Below are 23,945 nucleotides of genomic sequence, written 5' to 3' on the forward strand. Positions count from 1 at the left end.
TCTCTCCTAAAAATACAAAAATTACCCAGGTGTGGTGGCGTACACATGTAGTCCCAGCTACTTGGGAGGCTGAGGCAGGAGAATCACTTGAACCCAGGAAGAGGAGGTGGCAGTGAGCTGAGATCGTGCCACTGCACTCTAGCCTGGGCGATAGAGCCAGACTTTGTCTCAAAAAAAAAAAATTACTTTTGCATATGACTTCCCATGCTCCCCCCATGTTTTAAATTATTGTGATGGATACTGTAAGAGCAGATTACCATGACATACTATCTTCTCCCTTTGAATGCTCATTTGGTCTTAGCTATACAAGCAACGATATGTTTAATGTTCACCACAAGTCCTTATGACAACGTCTCTCTAGTTATTTTGGCTGTGCTTCCCTAGTAGAATCCTCAAGAAATCATGAGAATTTAATTCTTCCAGTCTTGCATGTTGACAACAATTTGTCTAAGCCCTGTATACCTAAAAGTTAGTGTGGCTGTGCCTACAAATCTCTGGCTTAAATTTTCATTACATGAGTAGCTAGACATAGTCTAGATACATGCTATTCTATTGGCTTCTGGAATACTGCTGCTGTCAAAAAGTCCAATGATAATCTGATTTTCTTTATTTCATAAATCACTTGCTATCTGGGTCTAAAAGCCCAAAAGACTTTAAGTCCAGTAATGTAACTAGAATATGTCCTGGTCATTCTAAGTCAAGATTCTCATGTATACAGTGTACCCATTCATGCAATAGTTTCAAGGGTTTTTTTTTTTTTAATTCCAGAAAGTTTTCTGTGAATTATAGTTTTTAACATGTTGTGGTTCCATTGTTTCCGTTTCCTTCTCTGGTGTCTCATAGCAGATATATGTATGTATATATGTATGCATGCATGCATGTACGTTAGATCTTCTTTGCCTAGCTTCTAAGTGTGTCACTTTCTCTTTAATCATCTTTCTCTCGATTCTTTTTTCTTCTCTCTTTTCATCTTCTGCTTCCCTTAATGTATCTGACAGGTATATATAACTCACTAGAAACTACAATGCTGGAAAAAAAAATTTCTTCTATTTCAAATTCTTTCCTGAGTTATATCCATCTCATTTCTGAGTTTTTCTCATTCAGATTTATGTTATTCTTTTGTACTTCTTCTTCATGTCTTTTAGCTCATTATGGGTTTTTGTAATTTTTATCAGCTCTTGAGCATGTTCTTCTATGTTATCTCGCTGCTTATGTTTTCACTAGAATCACTCTGCATAGAGTTTGGCCATGATCCTTTTCTGTTGACCATCTTTACATGAAACTAGTTTTCATGAATGTTTAGGAGAAATGATTCAGGATAGCTCTTCTAATTCTAGTAAATCTACACACTGTATTCTGTGTTTTGGGGTGGTACTCAAGAATATAAGAAATTACTTTCTAGACCACTTAACTGTGTTCTCCTCCCCTAGTTTCAGCCAGATCTTCTCTTTCCTTGCTTCTGCTATCTCACCTCTGTTCCTAGCAGCTTCTCCACAGGTGAGGCTTTGTTCTAGAGGAATTATTTGCACTCATCTGCTACTGGAACATACAAACTCCTCCACATTTCAGCTGCTGTTCTCAACTTGGCCCACTGAGCTGCCCAATGAGTACCTGCTGGCTGTGTGGGGATTCCTGGGTGTGTGTGTTTCCGGCTTCCTCTTGTGCAGACGGTGAAACCGTGTTGTTATTAGTGGTTCGTCCACATCTACTTATATTTTGGGGTCCGTGGGGATACTCTGGCAACTGGTTTTGCTATATATTTTTGCCTATGGGTATTTGGTTTTTCTATTCTAGTTGTTCAGTCTGTTTGACTGAATAGTTCATATATTCAAAACCTAAGACAGTTTGCCACCATCTTCCAGGACTTCTAATTTTAAACATAAAATTCCAAGAAATCAGAGATTTCAAGTATTATAAGGATCATAGGAAAAGAATATACTATTTTGTGGGTGAAAAGTTGACTTCTCTTACCCTAGGCTAGTTATATGAAGAAGATAGATATCTGCCAAGAATTTGAAGATAAGGTAAATAATTTGCTTTCTGATGTTTCATTTAGAAACAATTTCTAAAATTCACTTAGAAATCAAAATAATACATCAAAACAGTGCTCTACAAAATCTTTTTCTTGTTACTATTTTGAAAAATATCGAACCTACAGAAAAGTTACAAGAAATGAAGATCTATATCTCTTTATCTAAAGCCAACTTTTTTTTATAATTTCAACTTTTATTTTAGATTTGGGGGTACATGTTCAGGTTTGTTACATGAGTATACTGTGTGATGCTGAGGTTTGGGAAATGAATGATTCTGTCATCCGGACAGTGAGCGTGGTACCCAACAACTGGTTTTTCCCTCCCTGCCCCCCTCACTCCCTGCCTTCTCGAGTAGCCCCCGTGTCTGTTGTTGCCACCTTTATGTCTGTGAGGACTCAATGCATACCTCCCACTTATATGTGAGAATATGCTGTATTTGCCTTTCTATTCCTGCATTCATTGGTTTAGGATAATGGCTTCCAGATGCATCCATGTTGCTGCAAAGGCCATGATTTCATTCTGTTGTATGGCTGCATAGTCTTCCAGGGTGTATATGTACCACATTTTCTTTATCCAATTCACTATTGATGGCCACTTAGGTCGATTCCACATATTTGGTATTGTAAATAGTTAAAGACACTTCTTTTTAATAATTTGACATTTTTACTTTATTTCTCTCTAGATTCACATTCACACTGTATTTTTTTTCCTTCACCCTATTAAAGTAAGTGCAGGCAAATCATCTTTCACTCTTTTTTTTTTTTTTTTTTTTGAGATGGAGTCTCGCTCTGTCACCCAGGCTGGAGTGCAGTGGCGCGATCTCGGCTCACTGCAAGCTCCGCCTCCCGGGTTCACGCCATTCTCCCACCTCAGCCTCCTGAGTAGCTGGGACTACAGGCGCCCGCCACCACGCCCAGCTAATTTTTGTTTTTGTATTTTTAGTAGAGACGGGGTTTCACCATGTTAGCCAGGATGGTCTCAATCTCCTGACCTCATGATCGGCACACCTCGGCCTCCCAAAGTGCAGGATTACAGGCGTGAGCCACCGTGCCTGGCCTGATCTTTCACTCTTAAATGCTTCTGCATTTATTTCCTAAGAACAAGAATTTTCTGCTACAATTTCAATTTCATTATCATACTCGATATATTTGTCATTGATACAATAATATTATCTTATAGTATTCAATTTCTTCAATTGTCCCAAAACAAAGTCTTCTTTTTTAAATCCAGGATACAATTAAGGATCATGCACGGCATTTGATTGTTATAGCTCTTCAATCTCCTTTAATCTAGAACATTCTTCCCACTTGCGTTTATAAAATGGGAATTACAACATTTACTTTATGGAGTTTTTACAAAGATTAAATAGAAATAATGCCAGAAAAAAAGTGGCTAGCCCAGTCTTTATACACAACATGTGACAATGCTCAATAAACATTATCTTCCAGCTATCTATGGCCCACACTGAATCCAGGATCCCGGTTTGTGCAACAGCTATCCAGGTTGCTGTGAAATTTTTAAGCGTCATTTAACTTCAGTAACCATAATTAATGCGAGTCCATGCCTGAGAATCAAATTGGATCCACACGTGGTCCCCCGTTAGATGTCTCTGAGACTGTTAGACTGTGAGCTACAGGGGGTCATCTCCCAGTTCCCAGAGGCCACAAATGAGCCTCTGCCACTGAGTTCACAGCCACGTCACATAAGGGCGCCGTGATGGTCTCGTGCTTCCTCAGACTGAACTGCACGTAACAAGGCAGCCTCCATGGACCAAGCTCTGGGTGGTTCTTTGTGCCTACCTTTTCCTCCATAAAACTTGACCTGGTTTCCTGGTTTTTCTAAGGTAAAACTTACCTTAGAGATTCGCTGTCTCTTTCTGCCACATACTATGTAAACAACCAGCCAGAGCTTCTATTAACTGTTATTAATAAAGGGGGCATCTCATGAGTAACCACTACGTGCCATGACCAGCAATCAGGCCAGCCTCACATTTACAAACCACCTGGTGACCATAATTCGAGGTCTGATTTGGTTTTGTTTTAAAAGATAGAAGAAGGTATTCCCAGACTACAAGTCCCAAATTGCAATTTTGCTCAATTTTTCTCTCTGACCTTAGAAGGGCAGAGAGACTGCCCTAGTCCCCTCTATAACAAAAGGCAGAAGCACAGTCATAACAGGACAAAATAGGTCTGCACTGAACATGCAAATTCAAACAACCAAGCACAAAAAGCCAAGCCTTCCACTTGGAAGCCTTCCACACTGTTCCTCAGGAATAAGACGACCCTGGCCGGCCATGGGAGAAACCACGGTCACCATTCCCTCACTGCTAGCCTGGAGTCCACGTGCCAAGACATAGCCCTGGGGTAATATCCAGTCCCAAGTGTTCCAGGGGCAGGTGCTGGGCACCATTTCTTCTGCCAAACCCCCTTCTTGGGAAAAAGAAGTCAGAACCTATGTAACCCTCTGTCTACTGATTAAAAAGAAAAAACGCAGTTCAGCGGGATAAAGCCGTTTACAAACCAACCAAAAAAAATCCGTGTCATCAGACATTTTTAAGTCTTGGTATAATTTTAAATCCTCTCGACTTTTTTCATTTTCTAATGTATCCAACCCTAAATCTGTTTTTCTACATTTGTTAATAATATAAAAAGAATATTTTACCAAATACCAGCACTATACAAGAAGCTCATGCTGACTATTTGAACTGCAGAGGGTGCAGACAGCAAACTCCATGGACGGCGTCTGTTAGGGACTGAGCTGCGTCCCCCTTCCCCAGCTGCATCTACTGAAGGCCTGTCCCCCAGTGGGACAGCTTTAGGAGGTGGGGCCTTTGGGAGGTAATTAGGGTTAGATGAGGCAATGGAGATGGAGCCCCCTCTATGAGATGAGTGCCCTTGTAAGAAGGGGTGGACAGCAGAGCTCCCTCTCTCCTCCACGTGGGGACGCAGCACGAAGGTGGCCATCTGCAAGCCAGGAAGAGGGCCCTCCCTCACCAGAAAATCACCACGGCTGACAGTCTGATCTCAGACTCCCAGTCTCCAGAGCTATGAGGAAATAAATCTTGGTTGTTTAAGCTGTTCTGTCTGTGGTATTTTGTTAGGGGAGCCTGAGTTGACTGAAAGACTCCACACTGCCTCCAAATGAATGCTTCATAATTTGGCATAATTAATTTATGAAATCTTTTTTTTTTTTTTTTGAGATGGAGTCTCACTGTGTTGCCCAGGCTGGAGTGCAGTGGTGTGATCTCGACTCACTGCAACCTCCGCCTCCCAGGTTCAAGCGATTCTCCTGCCCTCAGCCTCCTGAGTAGCTGGGATTACAGGCATGCGCCACCATGCCCGACGAATTTTTGTATTTTTAACAGAGACAGGATTTCACCATGTTGTCCAGGCTGGTCTGAAACTCCTGGCCTCAGGTGATCCGCCCGCCCTGGCCTCCCAAAGTGCTGAGATTATAGGTGTGAGCCATCACACCCAGCCAATCTATGAAATCTTATCTCTAATCAGTCCTAATGTTACAACAAATATAAATTTCCATTTCTTCCACACTCCACCTCCTTATAGATATCATCAGACTTTGAAGGAAAACTTTATCATCACGGCTAATTAGATGTCTAAAGAATCACAGCAGTTATACTTGAAAAAACGCAGTAATTCCTACATTCCACTAATTTAGAATGACCTGCTGGTAAATGAGTACAAAATAATAAAGAGTGAGAATTAAATCATTTAGATAAAAAGTACTTTTATTACTTTCAGACACATACAGTAACACACTCTGTTAACAAAGTGCCCAGGAGATGTCTCAGGCAGCTTGAGTTAATGAATGACAAGTGAGTTACAAACAGCAAACAGCAGGCATCAAGGGATGGGGGTTGCTACACAGTATCTAGGACCCTGACGTGCTAATTAAAATTAGGAAAGCGCTTACCATCACTGAGATCCTGCAGGAGATTCTCCTGGCAGGAGAAATCCAGCTTCACTTTGATGTTGATTGTGAACGTGGCCACCTTCCCAGGCTGCAAAGGGAACTGGGCAAGGGTTTCCTCCAGCTTCCAGCTCAAGAAGTCGCCGTACAATTTTTCTATAATAATAACAATGACAGTGATGAGGATGCTGTAACTGAGGCAGTATGGGACTTACCAATCCCCTAGAAAATTCTGAGGCATTCTCAAAAGCCAAGGAAAAAGAAGAGCTTTTAAAATGTGTAAGATCAAAGTGACAAGAACATTCCAGAACCAAGAAGTGTTGCAAGGCAATCACCCCTGTTTATGAAGGAGGCACAGGGAGGAGGAAGAACGGCTCATCTCTAGAGGCACCGAGCTCAAGCCAAGCCATCTTGACGCCTTAGTGAGCAACTCCTTCTCATTGACCAAATAAATGCTGTTTTGCTCTTATAAACTAAATCAGAGTTAAACTAAATTTCTCCACAATGAATATTTTCTGTATTATATCACCTTAAAGAGAAACAGATCCAAGTGTAGTAGGGAAAGTGTATATTTAATATGAGACACCTCTTCACAAAAAGAGAATAAAAAATCAAAACCCAAGCGGGACACTGTGGCTCACGCTTATAATCCCAGCACTTTGAAAGGCTGAGGCAGGGTGAATCACTTGAGGTCAGGAGTTCCAGTCCAGCCTGGACAACATGGTGAAACCCCATCTCTACAAAAAAGTACAAAATTTAGCCAGTGTGGCAGCGCGCCTCTGTAATCCCAGCTACTCGGGAGGCTGAGGCAGGAGAATCGCTTGAATCCGGCAGGCAGAGGTTGCAATGAGCCAAGATCATGCCACTGCACTCCAGCCTGGGCAACAGAGCAAGACTCCATCTCAAAAAAAAAAAAAATCAAATCAAAGAATTAAGGACGGCACCTTGGGAAGGGCCTCTGGGGACAGGTGTTTCCCTTGCTTTCTGGCAAATACACCATGGTCTTTAATAAAAAGTCTTGAATGTTAGAGTCACATGGCCTTGACTTTGGTGCCTTTTTGACACTGACTAACTCGAGTGCCATGGAGAATAATGATCCCTTGGAGTCAAGGTTTCTTCATGTGTAAAATGGGGATAACAATTACTGCACCACAGGGTTATTTTACAGATTCAATAAAGTACTATCTGTAAAAGCACCAAGAAGACCACAGCACTGTAAGAACCTCAGGCAACACAGGAGGAAGGGGGACAGGAAGGGGACATGGGGAGGCCACTGCTGGTGCCCACTGAAGTAGCTGCGTCTCTCCAAGGCTCCAGTTCCTAAAACCCAGGCACAGTATGACATGCTGCCTTGACATCTGGCAAAACTGGGAGGGCCCCAAACGGCCTCACCACAAGTCCCCTCCTGACTCTGCTCCTGCAGATACAGGGTCCCTCAGCCAGGCAGGTTTCCAGGCGTGGAAAGCAGGTGCAGCCCTGTGTATCCTGGGCAGTGGGTGTCAGTTCCCTGCCAGCCTGGAAGGGACTGAAATAAGCCAGTCACATCCTCCCTGGGGAGCCGGGGGCAGCCCTCCCTCTCCATACCCCAAAGCCCGCCTCCCCCAGCCCCTGGGCAGCTGCTCTCTCTGTTCCTGAGTGCAGCTCCACATGGCCCTACGTGGCATGGCATCCTCCTTCCCCAGCTGTGAGTGTCTGTGACCAATGAACTGCTGTCAGGTGCACATGCCCTGTGTCGCATGCTAGGTGTCTGGCTGTCCCCACATGGTAGAACAAGAAACCCTCCTGACCAACACAGGGGACAGGAAGCCATGAGCACGGGGCCCTCCTCCTCCCAGGAAGGGCCCAGCTTCCAGGCTCTGCAAAGGTCCTCCTCCTGGTGCCCCTCCAGCCTAGGAGGCAGGAGCGACTTGCTGTTTTCCCACTATCCCCTTTCTGGGAACCAGTTTTTTATGCTGAACGTCTTCGGTCTGAATAAGGAGACGGTTTTAGAGAGATGAAGTAACTTATCCATGGTCACAAACTATGGAATCGGTCTAGAATCCTAGATCCAAATGATTCCAAAGTCACATTCACTTCCTGCATGAAGACATTTCATGGTGAAGTTCAAATGTAAAGTCCTGGTCGGAGGACCCAGAAGTGAACCTCACAGGAGCTCAGGGGAAGACGGAGAGCTTGACCAAAATCCCCATGAAAGAAAAAAGATACGTGGTGTGCTAACTCCAGAACACGAGGACAAACTGAGCTGCAAAATAAGCAGACATATTCCTGGCCGGAGGTGTGCTCGACCATGGCACGGTCCTGCAGAACTGGCCAAGCTCCCTCTGGAGCAGGTCTGACAGATGGCGTTTACGTCTCCATGTTTCCTTAAAGAAGGATACTAACACAGAGAGACAGATCCAGGGGACAGCGTCCTTGAAAAGTGTTTAGAAACCACATCACATTCATTTATTTACTTAGTCATTCACAGAACACCTCAAATGTGCCAGACACTCCACGTGTTACCTCACTTAATCCTCCCAACAACCAGTGAAATCATGGAAGGAGGTTAGCATACGTAACAGGTCATTCAGCTGTCAGTGGAAGTCTTGGCATATTATAGATGTTTGATAAATATTAGCTGCCCTTCAGCATCACCCAGTCCACCACCTTAGATGGTGTTCAGATGCTTTGCAAACTGATACTATCACAGTATTTTAGAATGATCTGGGAAAAGACAGACGGCTGGGAAAAGGATGATGGAATTGTTGAGCAGGCTGGTTCCTGGAAAGTCAACTTTAACGACAGTCTGAGGAATGAATCCTTACGTTCAGATGGTTTCGAGAAGCTGTAGGCCGGGCGCGGTGGCTCACACCTGTAATCCCAGCACTTTGGGAGGCCGAGGCGGGCAGATCACCTGAGGCCAGGCGTTCGAGGCCAGCCTGGGCAGCAGGGTGAAACCCTGTCTCTACTAAAAATACAAAAATTAGCTGGGCATGGTGGCGCACACCTGTAGTCCTGGCTATTCAGGAGCCCAAGGCATGAGAGTCACTTGACCCAGGGAGGTGGAGGTTGCAGTGAGTCAAGGTCACGCCACTACGCTCCAGCCTGGGCAACAAAGCGAGACTCCGTCCCCAAAACGGAAGAAGCTGTGGCTGTTGGATGAGATTCTTATAGGAATTTAGTGAAAGGGAAATGGAGAATTGGAGGAAAGTATTATCCAAAACTCAAAGTGGGAGATGGAATGGGTCAACAAGAATCACCTAAAGTCAAAGAAAGTGAATCATATCCAATTATAGCCACTCTAATTACAGGATAAAAATCTAAACACTTCAGTCAAGCTTTGGGGGCAAAGGGTACAAAACGCTGGTCGCTTTGGTATTTCATGATGACAACAGGGTACTGAATTCTCTGTCTGGAAACCCGCTTCAACACACAACATTTGGCCCTTGGCTGCTCAGGGGAATGTGTGGATACTCACATATATGATTTATCCATTAGACGGTAAGTCACTCAGTCAGAGAAAGAACAAAGATCTGTCTCCAAACAGGAAAAGAACTTCAAAGCCATCTTACAGGTGAGAAAGCGGAAGGAAAAGGAGAGTCTGACACAAAATCACATCATCAATTGGGTCGCAGCTTTCTTCCCACTCCTTCAGAAGGGCTCTGACGACATCTTGGCTCATTAGTAAGGAAGGTAACTGACTTTCTTCCTTCCCACCTGCTCTCTCAAGCCATGCCAGTTCTCTGCCTACTCGATGTGACCTCCTCCACGCAGGACCCCCGGGCAGGCCCACCTGCTTCCGCTTGGTTGCCATTCTATGTGTATTCTGAGAATCTACCCTCCCACAAGACGCTGGAGTTCCTTTCCACTGTGCTCTTCTGTAGGTGCTGACACGTCTGTGGGCAGCTGCAGCAGCTGTGGTTAAACACAACTGAAACTACAGGCCTGGGTTCAAACCCCAGATCCCCACCTTCCTAGCTTGCCATTGGCTGTGTTACTTTCCTGGGGTCTCAGCTTCCCCTTCTTTTACAAGTAAAGTGGGGAGAAATACCTGTACCTACTTTCTAGGGCTGCTGTGAGGGTTAGTGGGTTTAAAACATATAGAGTACTTAGGACAGGGCACGGTGCCCAGTGAGTCTCAGTTAAGTGTTTGCTGTTATAATTATTCAGGTTAGGCAAGAACACCACCAATGATGGGGGCTTGTAGCCTTCCATGTCTACTACTTCCTGCTACTTCCATTACGGAACAGTCCCAATAAGTGTTCAGGTGTCTGAGCTCTCCCTCTGTGCCAGGCACTGTCTGAAGTTCATATGCTAAGGCCAGAGGAGGCATGAGTCTCAGCCATAGTGCAGAGTAGTTAGCTTACAGCATACCCTGAGCTCCTCCCAAAATCTCCATATGCCAGCATTATCCACATCATATGAATGAGCAAACTAGAGTTCAGAGAGATCAAGCAGCTTTCCTAAGGGTACAAAGCTAGGATGTCCCAGAGTCAAGAAGTGAACCCTGGCCCTCACACCCATTCACCGTGCCTCAGTCCTCTGGCAGCTCAGAACGCAGTTGCTGCCTCTTCTCCACGCAGCAGTGCTGGCACCGGCCTGGGCCTCTTCTGCGCTGAGCCAACCTGTCCACCCTCCTTCTACTTCTCCTCCAATGGCACTTGGAGGTGCCATCCTGACGACACTACTTTAGACCCACCTTGGTTTGTAAAGAAGCCTCCCCAAACAGGGGCCCAGGAGTGGGAAAAAGGACCCCGTGCCATGCGAGCGCACAGGGGAGGGAGGAAAGAAGCACACGTCCTTTCAGAAGTTGACATCTGGTGACACCTCCAATAGACTCCTAGCATGGGGGGGGTCCCTGAATATGCCGAATGCTTTCTTAAGTCCAGAACTCTGCCCCATTGTGTGCCCACTACTGGAAATGTCTTCCCCTACCTTCTCTGCCTGGCTGGATTTTCTAGAGCTTTTTAATACCCAGGTCCAGGGTATCTACTCAGATATGCAACCATCCCAGCCCTTGTTCTTAGGCTGGAAGCCCTCCCGCCATGCCTGCAAACACCTGCACGTACCTCCAGGACAGGCTCCAGCACTCTGCACCCAACTGTGTGAGCTGATCTTTCTGTCTGTAGCTCTCACTGGGATGTGCATGTGAGGAGAACTGCATCACTGTCCTTTGGCAAAGTAAGTAGTCATTCTTCAGATAAATATTTATTGAGTGTCTCCTGTGTGTCAAGCTCTGTAGCGAGCACAAAAAAACACATCAGTGGGCAAACAGGCCAGTGACCGCTCTCCCAGCGCTCATGGTCTGACAGAGGAGACAGAAATTAGGCAGGAAACTAGACACAAGACAACAAAGTGTGTCATGACCAGGTCAGTCTGTCTTGGGTACAGGACAGCACAGGACAGACAAGTCTGGAGGGCCAGAGAAACTCCCCGGAGAGACCGCCATTCAGACATGGCCTGAGGGAGCAGGAGGGCTTGGGCAGGTTCAAAAGAGGGAGGGTGACCCTGTGCGACTAATTCTGGACTTGTTCTCCGCGTTCACACGCTCCCTGGCACAAGTAATGGATTTGACATTTCACTCAAAACTCCTCACACACACGGCTGTTGCCATCTTCTTCCTCTATAATAATCTATAGAACATAAAGATTTTAGATGTTTGCTGATAATTCTTTTGTTCTTGGAGCACATGGCACTAACCTAGTCTGGAAACACAATTAAATTTTACAAATTTTCCTGATCTCTCACCTAAACTGCAGTCCAGAAATTCAAACCGCCTGCTAGATACATTCTCTAGGGGTTTTGCCAGCACCTGACCCCAAAATGGAAGCTATCACTTTCCCTTCCAAACCATTTACAGCACCAAGATCCTCCTGATGACCCAGGAACTTAACATTATATAAATATGCACCCAGTAGATTCATAAATGGCATTTTGTCTTTCTTTTTCGATCCAGTCAATCAATTCAGGATAGAATGGGATAAGAGAGGCCAGGCCACATGAAACCAGTGCAGAAAACCAATGGGGCCTGCTTGCTGGGGGCCAGGGCCCAAGGCCTCAAGAACATTGGAAGTGTGTGCCAACTTCTTTAAACGGCCTATCCCAGGGCTGCAGGGGTCCTGGCCAACCTCCCCGTGAACCGCCGATACAGCTGAGATACTGAGGCCCTGTAAGAGCCTCCCCTCCCAAGTGTCCTGTCAGACCATTTCTGAAACACGGGCCCCAAGAACCAGCCGCCCCTTTGGGTCCTGCCCTGTGGCAGCTCAGCCCAACCCGCGGAGGAAGCAGCAGAGGGCTCTCAGGCTCATCTCCGGCTGCAATGGCACATAACAGCAACATCGTGGGATGGGCACCCAGGAATCCCCTCTCACGGCTGCTCTCCTTCCCCGCCCTTCACCCCTGTGCCCTAGTTACCCGCCTGCACACACCACTCCCTCTGCCAGGAAGGCCCCGCTCACTTTCCCAAATACAGAAACTCTATGCGTCCTTCACAAGCCAACTTGGAGGCTCCTTTCCTGTGATGCCTTCCCATCCCACATCACTGCTCTGGGCTCCAACACACACGCCTCTAGCGGAACACCATCCAGGTACCAAGCAGCTCATTCTTCCACCAAACGGTCAAAAACGGAAGGCAGGGACCAGACCTTGCCTTTGAACCTCACCACCTTGGGAGGCAGGGTGTGTGCTAGTTACAAACCCCAGCTTCAGGACAAAAGGCCCTGGGTTCAGATCCTGGCTCCGGCCGGCTATCCTTCGGTAAGTTACCAAAGTTCTGTGTATCTTAGTTTACTCATCTATAAAATGGGTCGTCATGCAGAATCAACAAGTTGACGGAAGTCAAATGCTTACAATAGTGCCCAGCTTAGAATAAGTACTCAACCAATGCTAGTTATTCCTCCCACTCCTCAAGCCCCAGTTTCCTTCTCCTAACCGGACAATCTTCACAACCCTTTATCAGAGCTGTGTGGACGAAGTGATTCCTGCAGAGTGTCTAACCCTGTCCCTGGCATTCAGTGAGTGCACGTTAGGGTTAGCTGCCATCAGCGCCCCTTCCCATGCAATGCCTCACAGGGCCTGGCCACCAGCAGGCACTCAACAGTGCATGAGGCAGAACACACACGTGTGCCCAGACATCACGCTTAGAACAGATGGAAAAGAGCTATGTGAAAAAAGCGGAATACCACAGTGTATACGATTAATTCCAACTACATGAAAACACTGACATCGAAAAAGAAAACGAAGACCTGCCTATCTGCTCTTATTGGTTGTCCTTGAGTCATGAGATCATGGGTATTTTCAAATTATTTTATATTTTTTTGAATTTTTGACAATAAGTATACATTACGCTTTTATAAACAAACATATACACGCTCACACCTATACACACACATGCATGGATATAAAACCATGCTAACATTTCACTCGAGTCGAAGCTCACCACCCTACCACCACCCTCCAATTTAGTATAGAGAGAAGCCCCACGGATCTGGCCTGCAAATCCACGTGCAAGACTGACCTTGCTAAGGCCCGTGGCTCGAAAGTGAAGTGCGTTCTGAGCCAATGGTGATGCTTTCTATGGTGTCCTACAAGAGGGCCAGGGACTGGTGAGAAGGACAAGAATCAAATGGGGCATGTGTATCACTGTTGAAGTCCCCAGACTCAACTCTGCCAGCTGAATAAACTTCTCTGAGGTGGTGGATGAACTCTGTCGCAGCCATGCAAATTGGAAGGTGATCAAATGCCTAGAAAAAATTTGCCCAGGCTAATGAAAACCACGAGTCCAAACTAATTAGGTAAGTTCTACCTCTCCTTTCTACTACCTGTGCTAACATAGCATGGAAGGGCCACTCTGGAGGAAGCAGGAAGGAGAACATGAGACAATAACTGAAACAACCATCTATTAAGTCCTATCTTCTGACTTCACATTACAGCTACATTGTCCACATGTGTATTAAAGAGGCAACTAAAAGTCAGAGAGTTTAAGCAACTCACCCAAAGCCCAACAGCTAATAAGTAACAGAACCAAGAGTCAGATCCAGCACTGGCAAAGACCAATCTGCCTCTCACCCCTTATCTGAACCCATGAACCCAACCAGCATCATCACCAGGCAGAAAGCACACACAAGGAGAGGCTCACGAAGGTGAAGGGAGAGAGTACTTTAAAAAGATATGGCAGAAAAGAAAATATGATGGCCAAGCACATGAGCTCTGGGGTCAGACACACGTGAATCTGGGTCCTAATACTGCCATCTCACCAGCTCTTTGAACATGGGCAGTCACATGTCCTCTGTCATCCCAAGACGCCCTGTCAGTACATGGAGAGCACGTGAGAGGTGACGTGGAGACAGAATGAGACAGCATAAGGGCTTTCTGCAGCACCTGGCACAGACGACCCGCCTAGGTCATGTGCATGAAAGTCCTCTGTCTGCTCTGCAGCACTGTGATGAGACTTGGTTTTCACATTCTATTGCTGCCCATTTCATTCATTCAATGGACACTTACTGCACAGCCTTAAAATATCTTCATGGCAGGCGCTATGCTAGGTTCTGGGGACAGAGATAAAGAAGACGTAGCCCCTGCCCTCTGGGGAGGTTGTCTCTGATTGTAGGAAGAAATGGTATCGGGGCTACAGGAGAAGCCCCTGAAAGCTGGGACCAGATGAGAGATGCAGCTTCTCTCTCTCTGAAAATTTCTGTAAAGTTTACAATACCATTACACACAGAACAGGTTCAACAACTGCTTGCTGAATTAATTGCCCAAGCCAGGGTAGCATATAACTGAAATAAGACTTGCTGTCCTAGTAGCTGGAAGTAAAAGGTGAACCTGCTAGGGTCCCAGACCTCTATAAAATATCTCATTCTTTCAGCTCTCAGTCTAGCATATCAGGAGTGTACAACTAAATTCAAAAACTATAATTATAGCACTATTCTTGCCTGTTGGGATGGCTTTTCTTTTCTTAAACGTGCTTCAACTGAGAGACGAACCCTGTCAAAATGGACTGTGAATGCTCGCCCACCAGACTTCCCCATAGTCATGGCTGCAGGATGCGTCAGACACCCAGATCAGGAGGAGTGGCTTGTAATGGAGACATGAAACTAAAGAAATACCACCTGCCCAACACAACCTGGAAGGAAGAGAAGGGGGAGGAGACAAACATTTACCATGCTAGTTACTGTTACTTAAATCACCATCACCAGCCATCTAAGCTCTATGGAGTACTCCCGTAAAACAGGTACTAAGACCTGTACGTCTATTGTCTCATTAAATCCACACACTGATTCTCTGAATAGGTCCTGCTATCACACCCATTTTAGGGAAGCTACTCAGGCCATGCAGAAGTGGGTATCGCCAGGATTCAACACTCTGCTCTACAACCCACCCCTTAATAAGTTCACTGGCTTAAACCTGAAAGCCTGTGAAATCATGCTGTAGTTCTATTTTAAGAAGTGCGCTTTTCTCCTCATTTTTTTTACAGAGACCTGACATACCAAAGACCCCAAACAACTAACTGGGAGTTTGATTTTCAGGAGCTCCCAAGTGGCAGGCCAGACAACTTCATCCCCTCAGCCCTCCCTGAGTTCTTTATTTCCCATCCGTGCTCCCGAGGCGTTGAACATGACAGGTCTCACAGAACTGATTAAAAGGCATTTCACTTTGTCTTAAGATCAGCTTATTTTGTAAACTTCTCCAGCGTGACCCTAGAAATGTGTACAACGCTGAACCGTACCAGAAAGCCGCTGCAATCGTGTATCCGGGGGGGGGGGGCAGCAAGTTGAATGACTTTTAGTCATTCAGGAATTTCAATGTCTTTCTAGGAGACACACCAGTAAATCCATTCACTGTGGTTAGTCAACATGCAGTAGAAATAATACAGGATGTGCAGTTGGAATTCAGTTCAATTCAGTGCACATGTCTGCCTCCTACACTGAGCCGTGAGCTCCTCAGGACAGGGTTCGTGCATTATTCATGTGCCTGCATGGTGACTGGCATGTCAATGTGATGTAAATGTTTGATTGTTGAATAATACAAAGCCAAGTGAGGTAAGTGTTATTGTAACAGAATATAAGCAAGGCAATGGACGGTAGAAGTGGCATAATTAATTCTACTTGAAGGGCTCGGGAAAGCTTTCAGGAGGTGGCAGTGGACGGAACTGCGAATGAGGGACAGACTTGGGGATGCACAGAGGACATCTGGGAGTGAGCAAAGTTCCAAACACATAAAAGTGTGTTCAAAGACAGCTGCAGCACAAGGGCTGTGGCAGAACATTCTGCACTCCCCAGGGCAGAGCCCTCGGTAGCACTCACCCCGGTGTCCCCAGTGCCCGATACGATGGCCACCATGTAGGAAGTGCTCAGTATGGGCTGCTGAGGAGTCCAGCAAAGGCAAGAGCAGCTGGCAGCCATGAAGACAGACAGGTGAGCACCAGAGGGAGCAACCACTCCAAAAAAGAGCAGAGAGGACCATCCCTCTGCTGCCCCCGCCCTGCCCACTGCTTTCACGGGACACCTTGCACCTGTTTACCATTGAGCCTCCCATTACTCTCAGAGCTCCAGGAGGACAGGGATGACTGTGGTCCTGCTCCCCAAGGCACAATACCTGAAGCACAGTGGGTACTGGGGAAATGTGCAAGAAAGAAAGGGAAGGAAAAAGGTGGGCAGCCAGCCATGGGATGGATTTCCCTGAATGCTGGGCTAAGAAACTAGGGATAGGAAAATAATTTCAACATGTTTTAGAAAGGTGACAAATGAGTTGACATTTTTATAAGATGACAATGGCAGCAGCATCAAAGATAACAGTACCTTACAGGAGGAACTAGGATTTACCAAGCCCTAACTAATGCCAGGTACTGTATTAAGTGCCTTGCATGTAGTATAACAACCAGAAGAGCTATGGAGTGCCAGCTCCACTACGAGGGGACAATGGTCACAGACACAAGTAACTTGGTCCAGGTCACCCAGTCAGTAGGTGGCAAAGCCAGGACTCTAACAAAAGTCCATCTGATCCTAAATATTATAACGTTGACCATCATAAGTAACTTGAAAATTGAGGGAGGCCTGACCTAGGGGCTTCCGACTAGTCTGCTGGCCTGGCTACCCGGAGCCGGCTGCCGCAGCTTTCCTCAGCTCCATCTCTACCTCTGTCCACGCCCAGATATGCAAGTGGGACTTGGTGTGAAAACTGAAGCAGAGATCGGAGGAACTGAATCCTTTCCCCCGCTCCCCAAGACACTCCACTCTATGACAATACCAAGAAGTAGAAGCCACTTTTCTCCGAGACTGATTTCTAAAATTTTGCCCTGCCTTGCCGTGATTATTTTTAAGAAAAGAATTATGTAAAAATAGCCTAATAAAAGCACCTCGGAAACAGACCAGACCAGAAAGTTAGAAAGCCCAGCAGGGTGGGTAGCTCTCATATGGCACTTCAGCCAGCTCATTACCGAACCCCTCGGGTCCTGAGAATTGCACGAGTAACAGGTTTCCCTTTGTCAGCAGGAGCCAATCGTCTCCTCCCCGTCAGCACCGCCTGTGGCCTCCCAAGGTGCTTCTCGCACTCTTGCCTTTCCCGGGTGCTCCCCATGGCCTCCCAAGGTGCTTCTCACACTCTTGCTTTCCCGGCTTCCTTCCATGTGTTATGAGCAGGCCTTATGCTGACTCTACTAAATGGCTTCTGGTTTGGATTTGCTATGGTTTTAATGAAAGTATACCTTTATTCACCTGGGGAATTGTTACATTTCACCATCCCAGAAAGTCTGAGAACAAGGGGAAAGCTAAGACAGTTTCTGAATCATCCTAGAAAAAAAGGGGGGCGGGGGAAAGAAGAGAGAGAGAGAAAGAGAGAGAGAGGAGGGGGAGGGGGGAGGGAGAGAGACAGAGAGCGGAGGGGGAGGGCAGGGGAGAGAGAGAGATGAAGCCAGGAAATGTAGACAAAGGCACCTGACTTCCTCAAGCGGGGCATGCATTTGCTTATTTCAAGTCAGCCTTAACAATTTGGATGTTCTCGTTTTCCAGGCCCTGGCAGACCAAGGAAGCCAAACCATCAGTCTTGGGACTGCAACTAAACAGCTACTCCTACCCCACCCACCCTGTGCTAAGCACTGTGTTAGGTCCTCCAGAGACAGGAACGTGTGTTCTGGGATGACCACGTGAGAGAGGGACTGGATCCTGGTAAGTATCCAGACGAGAACACCAAGCCTCCAGCACTCAGTCAACTTGCTCAAGACAAGTCGCAAAGCTAAATAATACGAGACGCCAAAACCCGTGTTCTTGTCGTCACGCCAGCTGAACAGAGACTGTGCTGGACAACCCGCAGCGACAGAGGCAACGAGCAACAGCAACACCCACGAAAGGGAGAGGAAAACCACACAGAAACCAGGAGGGCAACAGGCAGGCCTATTCCACATACGCAGAAGCAGCAGAGTGCAAGAAGAGATTCGACGCTGCCACCCCAGGCCATGCCCAGGCCAGTAACTGAAGAATGTTCAAAGTCCCACCTTCAGAATGCTACTATTTCCAAGCATAAGGTATGCTCAGAAGATGTCTAACCACACTGCTTATTTGTGTATTAAGTTCTGTAGCTTAAGAGTGACGTATTCAAATAACAAGCAAATCCACACACATGGGAACAGCTTATTCCCCTCTGATGCCAAACAACCAAGGTATTTATAGCTAAGAAATAAGAGAGGAAATTCACAGTGCAGAGATGATTTTTCTATAGCCACAGCACTATGGAAAGCTGAATAGCTTGGTCGTCGGATTTAATATGTGTTTGCACCTCAAAAGTGGGCCTGTTTTCCCCATCCTTCCTGTGGCACAGAACTGGGTGTCTGAAGGGGCTCTGCAGAATCCTACACAGTAATATGCTGCAGGAATAACAAGAGAGCCATCGATTAACAGTGGAACATCTGTCACCAATTTCTTTCCCCTGTGAAATTTCATTTCAGAAATAATAGTCATTACTTAAATGCTAGCATTTAGGTAAGGGCTATCAGGTGAAATTGGTTACTTTATGTCGATAATAACAGAGGAATTACTGCCGCTGTGAACTTGAGACATGTAAGAAGCCATTAATATTACCTCCTAACTCCAGGGATGCTGTGGTACAACATTCATGAGAAAAGCAATAAAGAGAATCTCGCCTCAAAACATTTATGAATTTTTAATTATAACAATACGGAGCCATCATTTTTTGTTAAAATATTAAACAGAAGAATGAAGAAATTAAGCGGTGTGTATGTGCATTTATGTATACAGGTATGTATATGTTTCTATTTGTATCACACTCACATACACATATCTTTGAACATTTCTGGAAAAGCTAATATAGTCAATGTTTCTTAATTTGAGCTTTATTACAATGAAATCTATGACTAAGCAAAAGCAAGAGTTCACCTCTTTCACAATCTACACATAAAAACTTGCTTACAAGTGGCCAGGCATGGTGGGTCACGCCTGTAATACAGGACTTTGGGAGGCTGAGGCGGACAGAGTACTTGGGCTTAGGAGTTCAAGACCAGCCTGGCCAACATGGTGAAACTCTGCCTCTACTAAAAATACAAAAGAAAAAAATTAGCCGGGTGTGGTGGCTCATACCTGGAGTCCCAGCTACTCGGAACGCTAAGGCAGGAGAATCGCTTAAACCTGGGAGGTGGAGGTTGGAGTGAGCCGAGGTTGTACCACTGCACTCCAGCCTGGGCGACAGAGTGAGACTCTGTCTAACAAAAAAAAAAAAAAAAAAACTTGCTTACACGTGAATTCAAATTAGAAGAATTACATGACATCGCTAGACCCTCCTTGTCCATAAATGGGGTGGGTTATAAACACTCATCTCTGTGGCTGGGTGCAGTGGCTCATGCCTGTAATCCCAGCACTTTGGGAGGCCGAGGTGGGTGGATTACGAGGTCAGGAGACAGAGACCATCCTGGCTAACATGGTGAAAACCCATCTCTACTAAAAAATACAAAAAAATTAGCCGGGCATGGTGGTGGGTGCCTGTAGTCCCAGCTACTCGGGAGGCTGAGGCAGGAGAATAGCGTGAACCCGGGAGGCGGAGCTTGCAGTGAGCCGAGATCGCGCCACTGCACTCCAGCCTGGGCAACAGAGCAAGACTCCGTCTCAACAACAACAAAAAAAAACCCACTCATCTCTGTGTTAGGAATTTGTGAACACAGGGACACACTCACCCCATAAAAGCCCCAACGACAGTCTAGACCCCTGAGAGGCCCACAAAGATCTGTCTGACCCTTAATATCATGGATCCTTACCATAAACTTAAAATGCAGGGGATTTTAAAGGGAGTCTGTAATAGTAAGAATTAAAATAAGTCAGGAAAGCAAAGAAGATGAGAGGAGAAAACAAAGCAAGAAACTTCTTTATCTGAAGATTGATGTCTGCAGAAAAAGCGGTTTATTCTGAGGGAGTGAAGATGTGTGCAGAGACTAGAGGGGACCCCTCATGGGACTCTTGGTGCCTCCCAGGTGTCAGGGATGGAAGGAAAAGGAAAAGGGGAAGGACAATTTGTAGGGTCCACAGGCAGGCTCCTGCAGGCACCAGGCACCGGCATACAAACGTGGTCTGCAGAAATGATGCACACACCATGCTATCTGTAAAGCAAACAAGCTCGACGTTGTCCCAAGAGCTTTCCCCATCCTGCGTTAACATTTCACGCTCACCACAACCCTATGCAGCGGGTAAGAGTGTCAATACTACGTAAGCACTTACTATGCGGCAAGCATTGCTCTTAGTTCTTAGCTGCTAAGGATGCAGCAGTGAAATAAACAGACGACCACCACCGCCCACCCAAAAAGACCTCTTACACTTGGTGTGATTATTTCATCAGAAAAAACTCCATGAAGTACCACTCACCTGGTATGTGGAGAGCGCTAAGAGTAAAAGCTATTCTTTTGGGGTTTTTCGTTGTTGTTGTTGTTGTTGTTGTTTGAGATGGAGTCTCACTCTGTCACCCAGGCTGCAGTGCAATGGCACGATCTCGGCTCACAGCAACCTCTGCCTCCTGGGTTCAAGCGATTCTCCTGCCTCAGCCTCTCAAGTAGCTGGGATTACAGGTGCCCACCACCAAGCACAGCCAATTTTTGTATTTTTTAGTAGAGATGGGGTTTCACCATATTGGCCAGGCTGGTCTTGAACTCCTGGCCTTGTGATCCACCTGCCTCGGCCTCCCAAAGTGCTGGAATTACAGGCGTGAGCCACCACACCCAGCTGAGTAAAAGCTATTCGTAGTACTGAGATATAAAATAACTCTATTGAAGTACAAATAGAGTTATGGGAACCCAAAGAAGGGGGTTTTTCATCTCGTGTGGCAAAATTTTATACAGCAGACATTTTAGAGACAGTTAAAGAAGCTAAGCTCAATGGGCTCAGAATAAAGATAACTCAAAAATAAAAATCAATCCACAACCAAGTCCTATGCTGTCTCCTATAGTTAACATCCATAACCAAGTCCTATGCTGTCTCCTATAGTTAACATCCACAACCGAGTCCTATACTGTCTCCTATAGTTAACATCCATAACCGAGTCCTATGCTGTCTCCTATAGTTAACATCCACAACCAAGTCCTATGCTGTCTCCTATAGTTAACATCCATAACCGAGTCCTATGCTGTCTCCTATAGTTAACATCCACAACCGAGTCCTATACTGTCTCCTATAGTTAACATCCATAACCGAGTCCTATACTGTCTCCTATAGTTAACATCCATAACCGAGTCCTATGCTGTCTCCTATAGTTAACATCCACAACCAAGTCCTATACTGTCTCCTATAGTTAACATCCATAACCGAGTCCTATGCTGTCTCCTATAGTTAACATCCATAACCGAGTCCTATGCTGTCTCCTATAGTTAACATCCACAACCGAGTCCTATACTGTCTCCTATAGTTAACATCCATAACCGAGTCCTATGCTGTCTCCTATAGTTAACATCCATAACCGAGTCCTATGCTGTCTCCTATAGTTAACATCCACAACCGAGTCCTATGCTGTCTCCTATAGTTAACATCCACAACCAAGTCCTATACTGTCTCCTATAGTTAACATCCACAACCGAGTCCTATACTGTCTCCTATAGTTAACATCCATAACCGAGTCCTATGCTGTCTCCTATAGTTAACATCCATAACCGAGTCCTATGCTGTCTCCTATAGTTAACATCCACAACCGAGTCCTATGCTGTCTCCTATAGTTAACATCCACAACCAAGTCCTATACTGTCTCCTATAGTTAACATCCACAACCGAGTCCTATACTGTCTCCTATAGTTAACATCCACAACCGAGTCCTATGCTGTCTCCTATAGTTAACATCCACAACCGAGTCCTATGCTGTCTCCTATAGTTAACATCCACAACCAAGTCCTATGCTGTCTCCTATAGTTAACATCCATAACCGAGTCCTATGCTGTCTCCTATAGTTAACATCCACAACCAAGTCCTATGCTGTCTCCTATAGTTAACATCCATAACCGAGTCCTATGCTGTCTCCTATAGTTAACATCCACAACCAAGTCCTATGCTGTCTCCTATAGTTAACATCCATAACCGAGTCCTATGCTGTCTCCTATAGTTAACATCCACAACCAAGTCCTATGCTGTCTCCTATAGTTAACATCCATAACCGAGTCCTATACTATCTCTGCTCCGCCTCCCTCACCCTCCCCACGACCAGAGGCTTCTGCTCATACTCCCATGTCCTCTGAGCAGGCCCTCTGTTCATTCATGCTGGCAGCTTTTGGTGCTGTAGGACTAAAGTGACAGGAATTACTGCCTTTGTGTATTTTGGAAACAGATGGTTTGTTTTCATTAATGTAATTCCACATGTAAATGTACCGCAGCTTGGAACAAGAATTAAAAAAGAATGATAGCTTTCATTTTTCACGTGTAACCCTGTTGTTTTGAAAATGGCTCTGCCATGCTGTCTATTTACATTTATCATGATTACAGGTAAAGTCACAAGAGCTGGGAAGGAGGAGGCCTTTGTTTTTGTGCCAGCTCCTCGTGCAGCTGACCTGTGACCTGAGGCTGGCCACCCACCTCTTCTGCTTTCACTTTCCCTGTGCATAAAGCCAGGGTGGCCCTATGTGCCCTGCGCATCCTCAGACTGACTGGGGACCCGACTGGAGAGAACCACAGAAAACCACACAATAACAAAGACAGACGAGGCGTAGGCAAGGCATGACGGGCGACTACGCTTGAGGGCTGGGGAGAGAAGACGACCATGTTGATGGTCTCGGCATGAACCACCGCCAAAAGCATCTCCCTTGGAATTCTGTCCCGCTGCCACAGTGCTCACCACCTTCTACATCATCACTAGGAAGTGCTCACTAGGCCGACCAGGTAAATGGAAAGAGTGGCTTGCCCCGGGGCTGGGGCAGGGATTGGCTGGGAAGAAACATGTGGGAATTTTCTGGGGTGGCGGAAATGTTCTATATCCTGATAAGAGTTTGCGTTAGACAGATCCATGTATTTCTAAACCTCACTAAATGGTACACGAGATTTGCACACGTCACTGTACATGTATTTTACCAAAAAAAAGTGAACTCTAGTTAATGGTACATGTGCTACAGCATTTAGGGGTAAAATATACTGAAAACTGCAACTTACTTTAAACTGCATTAAAAAAAAGTAAGATGGATTTGGCCAGGTGCAGCGGCTCATGCCTGTAATCCCAGCACTTTGGGAGGCCAAGGCGGGCAGATCACGAGGTCAGGAGATCAAGACCATCCTGGCTAACACGGTGAAACCCTGTCTCTACTAAAAATACAAAAAATTAGCTGGGCGTGGTGGCGGGTGCCTGGAGTCCCAGCTACTCGGGAGGCTGAGGCAGGAGAATGGCGTCAACCCGGGAGGCGGAGCTTGCAGTGAGCCAAGATCGCACCACTGCACTCCAGCCTGGGCGACAGAGCAAGACTCTGTCTCAAAAAATAAAATAAAATAAATAAATAAATAAATAAATAAATAAGATGGATTAAAGGATGGATAGGAGGCTGGATAG

General features: G+C 45.9%; 1 protein-coding gene across 5 annotated transcripts in view; it reads right to left on the reverse strand.

Moving 5' to 3' along the window:
• The window catches only part of TRAPPC9 (trafficking protein particle complex subunit 9), a 725,402-nt gene that overhangs the window by 510,393 nt on the left and 191,064 nt on the right, over positions 1-23,945 (reverse strand). For all 5 annotated transcript variants that reach the window (XM_014346060.6, XM_034966644.3, XM_034966648.3 and 2 more), the window contains one exon: positions 5,964-6,116. In XM_014346060.6, coding sequence (XP_014201546.4) covers positions 5,964-6,116 — 153 coding nt within the window. The remainder of the gene's footprint in view (positions 1-5,963; positions 6,117-23,945) is intronic.

Source organism: Pan paniscus, chromosome 7 (genome assembly GCF_029289425.2).
Source record: "Pan paniscus chromosome 7, NHGRI_mPanPan1-v2.0_pri, whole genome shotgun sequence".
Classification (NCBI taxonomy): domain Eukaryota; kingdom Metazoa; phylum Chordata; class Mammalia; order Primates; family Hominidae; genus Pan; species Pan paniscus.